We start from the raw sequence: 7,097 nt of genomic DNA, 5'->3' as shown, positions 1-7,097 counted from the left end.
AGAGAGAGAGAAAAAAAAAGAGAGAGAGAGAGAGAGAGAGAGAGAGAGAGAGAGAGAGAGAGAAAGAAAGAAAGAAAGAAAGAAAGAAAGAAAGAGTCGGAAGTGTGTGTGCTTCTGTGTGTCCGTGTCTCAGCCTCTATCTCTCTGTGTCTCCTTCCCTACCCCCTCTCCTCCCCCTCCCGGTATTTCCTGTTTGTCTGTCTGTCTGTTTGTTCGTCTGTCTGTTCGTCTGTCTGTCTGTCTGCCTATTCATTTTCTTCTCTCCTCCCTCTCCCTGAAATCTTTTATTTTCTCTCCCTATATATATGTGCATGTTCTCCCTCTCACTGTTCACCCTCCATCCCTCTCTCTCTTCATCTCCCCCCCCTCTCTCTCTCTCTCTCTCTCTCTCTCTCTCTCTCTCTCTCTCTCTCTCTCTCTTTCCGTGTTGTTAACATAAGCCGGAAAAGTTGAAAGAATTAGTTGAATTCTCTCTCTCTCTCTCTCTCTCTCTCTCTCTCTCTCTCTCTCTCTCTCTCTCTCTCTCTCTCTCTCTCTCTCTCTCTCTTTCCGTGTTGTTAACATAAGCCGGAAAAGTTGAAAGAATTGGTTGAATTAGGAAACAAATACCCGATAAAAGTGTGAGATACGGCTACTGTTTGCTCAGTGATTCTATCCCTTCCAAACAGTTTGCTCAACAAAGCAGACATTGAAAGAAGTAAAAAAAAGAAGTGGAATAAACCGAATGGATGGTGTCGGTATAGTTTGAGGATATTTGACGTCTGTGTGTCATGGCAGTTTGTGTGTGTGAGTGTGTGTGTGTGTGTGTGTGTGTGTGTGTGTGTGTGTGTTACTATCACTACTTGTTTAGTTTATATATTTGAGTAAAGCTGATAGTTTATGTACAGATAAATGAGAAAATGAGACATTAGCACTACACGTCGTCTTTGTGACAACACTCACGTTCATACAAAATTGACACGGTACAACAACAAAACAAACTACATCCCCCTCCCCCCCCCCAAAAAAAAAAAAAACCCAAAAAAACAATAACAGTTTTAATGGCTCATCCCTTAGCTGTTCAAGGAATGTGTCCTTTTAGTAAAACTCACGTAAAACAAAGCACATTATTTTGCTTGTCCTGTTTCAGACGAAAGAAGAAAAAATCAACATGTTTGACAAGTGACATCTTGTTATGAGCTGTTGTTGAAAGCCGCGGGGTTGTATTTTGTTCAACATGCATATTTTACCCATTGTTATCTGCCCCCTTTTGTGATGAGTTTTGTCGGCACTCTGTTGTTCCATTCTAATATCATTTTCCTTAGTTTTGGTATGCTGTCTATTTCCTTTTTTCATATTACAAAATAAAAAGTAAAGAAAGAGAGAGGGAGAGGGGAGAGAGAAAAAAAGAGAGAGAGAGAGAGAGAAAGAGAGAGCGAGAGAGAAAGAGAGAGAGACAGGGGGGGGGCGGGGGGCAAGGCCGATGATTTGGAGGAGGGAAGTTGGCATCAGGACAGAATTGTGCACATTTCGACGTAACCAAACAATCTGACATTGTTTTCTCAAATAGTTCATTCGTCATGTTCTTGTTTGCCAGTTAATAAGAGTTATCCTCAAAGTGAGCTTCCATAAAGAATCTAAGCTGCCCATCTTTAAAGATTGGGGGATTCCGTCAGTGGAATTTGTTTTAAAGAAGAAGATGAGAATCATTAAAGAAGAAAGTTGAACATGTGTTTTGGCAGCCTACTTGATAACTGGGTGATCATGTAAGGTTTGCACTATGATTAGAATTTTGTGACTGAAATGTATTCAGTGTTATTAGTTTTGGTGTTCATGAGAAAGTGAAAAGTTCGTGTCGCCATTGACTTGTTCTGTTTTGTTTTGAAATTACCCCCCCCCCCCCCCCCCCCCCCCGGCTCCTCAATTACTCTCACCCCAATCTTTTCTTGGGGTCCCAAACAATCAAACACTACATGAGCTGGATCCCTCCTGATAGTAAAACATGTTGAAACAGTATGGAGTGAAAACAGTGTGTTTAAACTTGGCGTCCTTTGACTGGCTGTTCTGGTTGGTTGCTTCAGCTGCTGTATTAAAATATTCTTAAAAGAAAGATGACTGAGCAGAACATGTTGAGAAGTGGCTTCGTTTTTCTGATTGTCTTGAAATAAACGAGCTTATTAAGTTATGTTTTTTGGTCTTTTCCTATTGGTTGCTTCGACCTCTGAGACAAAAAGAACATACCCAAAATTTGAACAAATAAAAAATAGAGCAGAGTAAAAGACAATGATGTTGAAGGGTGATGTCATTTGACTGATACCTCTAGATGAGTGTCAATTCATCGACTGACCTACCAATTAGTAGTAAAATTGATATTAAAAGTCCTACGGTTTTTTGCCATTAAGGACTTGAGTGTTTGTGCGCTTTTATGACCTACGAATTGTAAAAGCAACGGTATTTTAGCGCAAGACTATTCACACGTGGCGTGTTCTCATTGGTTGTTGCAGAACAAGGGAGTCCAGAAAGAGAAAGGGAGAGCAAGGAATGGACCAGCATGGCCCTCAAACGCAAGAAGCTGGACGCCATTTGTGCACACCTCAAGAAAACCAGCGCTGTCGACGTCACCACACCCACAGAACACAACGGTGTAAACGGCGGTGATGGTGATATTGTCGCCGCTGTCGCAGACGATGGTGGTGTCGATGGTGTTGCTGGAGGGGGTGGGGTCAAGGACATTGTTAAACCCATCATCACCACCTCCACCACCACCACCAACAACAACGAGGAAACTGTCACAGACCTGAACGAAAATCCAGAACCGGTTTCATCAGAAACGGATCCGTCCAACAACGAAAATGACTCAGCCAAACTCCCTCCTCCCCCTGAGAGCGCTGAAGAAGAACCTTCTTCTTCTTGTCTTTCTCCTTCAGCCCACTTTGCCAAATCCTTGGAAGACTCGACATCCACCCCTACCACCACAACCCCCGTTCTCGCCAGTAGTATTACCACTAGTAACAGCAATACGCCTACCAGCTCAAGCAACGTTCCAGTCTCTAGCCTTGAAACCAGTAGTGATGTCAGCCCGCCAAGCTCAAAAGCCGAAACCAGTACTTCAGTGCCAACACCCAGCGCCTCCAGCACTAAGATTCATGGGTCGGGGAGGAGGAAGAGTCGAAAAGCTGCCAAACCCAGGTCTGTGTTTCATCCCCATCCGGTGGACGTGGAAATGTATGAGGGAGGCAGCCAGGTGTCTATGCTCGGTGGTGGAAGTGTGGACGATGAAGGATCCTCGTCGTTCATTATGGGCGAGGATCTTCACAACGGTGTCGACTCCTCTGAAGAGTTCAATGACGCCTCCTCGTATGCCGAGCGAGAGAAGCGGTCTTCGTCTCCCCTTCCTTCTTCTTCAAGCTTCGCCAGTCAGTATTCTTCTCTCCTGCAGCAGCACCAGCGTGTCAAACAAAGTATTCCCAATTTCCTCTACCCCCCATCTCCTGCTGCTGGTGATGGTGATGGTGGTGGTGACGATGATGATGGGGATGATGATGATGATGATGGTGATGATTCCTCCTTCAACCTCACCGGTGTTCCTTTGGACCTTTCCACCTCCAGACACTCGGACAACTCCGAACCGTCCTTCTTTGACAACGACGACAACGACGATGAAACTGCTGATCATTCCTCCAACTCATCCACCCGTCCATCCTCTGCCTCCTCTTCCCCTGCCCCAGGTCAGCACCCCAGCTATCCTCTTCCTTCTGTCTCCTCTACAGTCGTCAACGCAGAAGCTAAGGTTCTGGCCGACTACGCCAAAAACACCATGAACGAGCTGCTGAGCATCTACGGTTTTGGAACCGCGGGCGGTGTAGAAAGCGTGGACAAGCAACTGGCTCAGAAACAACTGGAGAACTTGTCTTCTCTCCGTGCGCTAGCTGCTGGCACCCAGGGCAAGATCTCTGCTACCCCTCCTGCTGCTCATAGGGTCGGTGGTGGTGGTATCAAGTTGTCAAACGGACAGCCCGTGCACAGAGATGCGTCTGCCAGCACCAGCAACGTGTCTTCTTCGAGTGAAGGTGGGTGGAGATTGTTTTGATCGCTGTGATTAGGATCTGTCTTTGATCCTCTGGCTCCGTCTGTCTGTATCTGTCTGTCTGTCTGTCTGTCTGTCTGTCTGTCTTTACATAAACAATCTGTATGTTTGCCAGTCTGTCTGTCTGTGTGCCTGTCAGTCTGTCTGTCTGTGTGCCTGTCTGTCTGTCTCTGTGTTTGTCTCTCTCTCTCTCTCTCTCTCTCTCTCTCTCTCTCTCTCTCTCTCTCTCTCTCTCTCTCTCTCTCTCTCCCCCTCTCTCCCTCTCTCTCTCACTCTCTCTTTCTCTTTCTCTCTGGCCTCTCTCTCTAAAGGATTGTAAACAAAAAAGAAAAAAGGCTGGGCCTGAAATCGTAATCCTTGTTTAACCCATTAGGGACCAAATTTTTTTTTGGCTCCATTTTTCGATATTATGGAGATTATTATGTAACATTAACATATTAGACAAAAATTTGTGTTAATTTTAAGAATAAAGTAGGTTTTGGAGGCAAAATATGCCGATCCCATATATGGGATCGTGGTCCCGAAAGGGCAGGGGTTTTCATAAAACACGAAATACAACACAAGAGGATTGAAACTTCATTTAAGCAGGTTTAATGAAACAGATAAGATGATTCAGGTACATGTTCCCCAGCACATCAGTTGTGAACTATAACACAAAAGAAATTGTACTTTTTGTGTACTTTGAAGCAAAATAACACTGAAAATCCTAAAAAAAATTACTGTAAAAACAAACTCACCAAACCAAGTATTTTTGCAACATAATTCGTGACAGTGACATAAAGGAGTTGTTTCACTATTCTCAAAGAGAACATTTCTCAATTTACTCATTATAATAACGGGGAATGGGGGGGGGGGGTGATCAAATGTCAATTGGCTGAGCATGGTAATGGAGGAAAATGGTGACGATTTTGTCAATTCATTACACATGACAACTGAAGAAGTGGCAATTATTTGTTCATTCACTGGCTGTGATACAACAAAAGATACTTGATATTCTGTCCATTCACTGCTTGTGATAATCAAAACATGATCGTGGGTGCCATAAAGGAATAAAATATATCAATTCAATATCTTTGAAGCCAAATAATACCGAACAAAACGTAGAGGCAGGAAATAGAGTTCTCCCATTCCTAGGAAAGCCAGGAAGAAATGATATGTCTCTTCATTGCGAACGACAACGGATAAAACGATGATGAAGCAGCAAGATAAGAGATGAAACTGTCATATGTCCTATCACTGGGTGTGGTACTGGATGAAACAGCGATCGTGAACGCCGACTTTGCACTTTACACACCGGTGTTTGGTTTTCATGCCGCAGTGGATGCACTTCAGCTGTGTGGCCCAAGGTTGCACAAGATGATCCAGGCGGTCAAACCGTATCTGGTCTGGAACCCTGTGATGAAGTGGAGAGAATCCGCGTGGGCGTCCTGGATGTGCGTGACGAGGACCACGAGCAAGGTATGCTTGAGCAATGGATCGACGGAAGGCCAGAAGGTCCATGGGATCATCAGCAGCTTTAGGGGTAGCTCTATAGAGATGCCATGCCTGCTGAACACAAAGATCGATGCAATAAGCCACCAGGGGCCACGTCCACTTCTTTGACCTGATCTGTGTGCGGTACTTGGAGATGTTCTGATCGCATCTGTCCACGCCGCCCATGGTGTTATTATAGTGCTTGATGAGGGATGGTTGCCCAATCTGCACTGCCTTTTTCTGCGCTCTTGACCATCTGGTGGCCATTTTCATAGGGTAGACGCCAACTTTGTTGGAGACTACATTCACAACATTGTTGTCATTCCATCTGACGACAACAAGACCTGTTTTGGCGTCACTGGCGTGGTCACAGGCCCCTCTTGGTAGTTTTTCAATTTCCTTCACAGCTTTCAGTGGACAATCCTCAACTCTGTTTGCTCACTGGTAGCTCAGCAGCGAGATCTTCGACTGAAGAACAAACTCCTTGCCGTACGATGGTTGCAACGGACCCAGCAAGTAGTTGGTTTCTGTTCAGATTTGACACCACTCCCCCATCATCCTCATCACCGCTGTCCTCATCCGTGTCCTCACCAACAGCAGGGGGCTCAATGTAGACTGTAGCTTCTTCAAAAGTCCCTAGGTCTTCCAGAATGCTTACTACTTGGTTCACATTGAATGTTCTGCAAGAAACACCAATCATACTTCAAATAACCAAAAACGGAAAACCCCTACCCTCTCGGGACCACGATCCCATATATGGGATCGCAGTTTATGAATACATTGCAAGCATGCTGACAGACTCAGAGACAAAACTTTGAAGACACATTTCGGATAATGATGTAAACAACAACTTTTATTCTTAATACCTTTACAAAAATGTTATTAGACATGGCAATATTTGCTTACCTTCGTGACGTTGTCATCTTTGCTTTCAAAACGGCGCGTGGCGATATCAAATGACAGCTGGTGACTTCAAAACAAGGGAGATTACCGACGTATCACATTTCAATGTTAGAGGTTGTGTCCCTTGATAATCTCTAACACAGATATGAAATTAATCTCCAACCAAACTTCTTCTATGTGCAATTGTTTCACCGATCCCATATATGGGATCGTGGTCCCTAACGGGTTATATAAATTCAGTTCGGTTCAGTTCTCTTGTTTTTCACTCATCTCGTCTGTCTTCATCCGACTTGTTTTGCGTTTCTGGGTACTTCTTTGCATATATATATCATGTCTCACCTAAATAATTATGTGCGTATCAGTGAAAGCTTTCTGAGTATTGCTGTCAATGACTGACGCTTTTTGTGTTTATTATCTTTTCATTTCTACCTTGTTATATGACATGGAACCTATTAAAGCGAGTGCTTATTAAGCACTTTGACGCTTTGCAGTCTGTTTTCTTTGTAAACACTTGTAAATTACGTGAATCTGGGACACAGTCTCTTGCGTAATGGAAAAGCGGGACACTGATATTTGTGTGTGTGTGTGTGTGTGTGTGTGTGTGTGTGTGTGTGCGTGTGCGTGTGTGAGTGAGAGAGAGAGAGAGAGTGAGAGA

At 44.3% G+C, this 7,097-nt stretch overlaps 1 protein-coding gene and 1 long non-coding RNA gene across 2 annotated transcripts; one reads left to right on the top strand and one right to left on the bottom strand.

The window, feature by feature from the left end:
* Window positions 1-2,483: 2,483 nt before the first annotated feature.
* Window positions 2,484-4,069, top strand: LOC138956213 (transcription initiation factor TFIID subunit 11-like; the record flags this gene model as incomplete). Its single annotated transcript, XM_070327627.1, has 1 exon — window positions 2,484-4,069. A coding segment is annotated over one exon (1,586 nt), but the record flags the coding sequence as incomplete, so codon positions are not given.
* Window positions 4,070-4,641: 572 nt separating this feature from the next.
* LOC138956212 (uncharacterized) lies at window positions 4,642-6,674 on the bottom strand. The gene is made up of 2 exons (XR_011452554.1): window positions 6,446-6,674; window positions 4,642-6,219 (listed from the first exon to the last, which is right to left on the bottom strand). It is a non-coding gene; the product is annotated as an uncharacterized lncRNA (long non-coding RNA).
* Between the last annotated feature and the right edge of the window lie 423 nt (window positions 6,675-7,097).

Source organism: Littorina saxatilis, unplaced genomic scaffold (assembly GCF_037325665.1).
Source record: "Littorina saxatilis isolate snail1 unplaced genomic scaffold, US_GU_Lsax_2.0 scaffold_1360, whole genome shotgun sequence".
Lineage (NCBI taxonomy): Eukaryota > Metazoa > Mollusca > Gastropoda > Littorinimorpha > Littorinidae > Littorina > Littorina saxatilis.
Note: the sequence above shows the minus strand (reverse complement) of the source record. Positions and strands in the feature narration are given on the sequence as shown.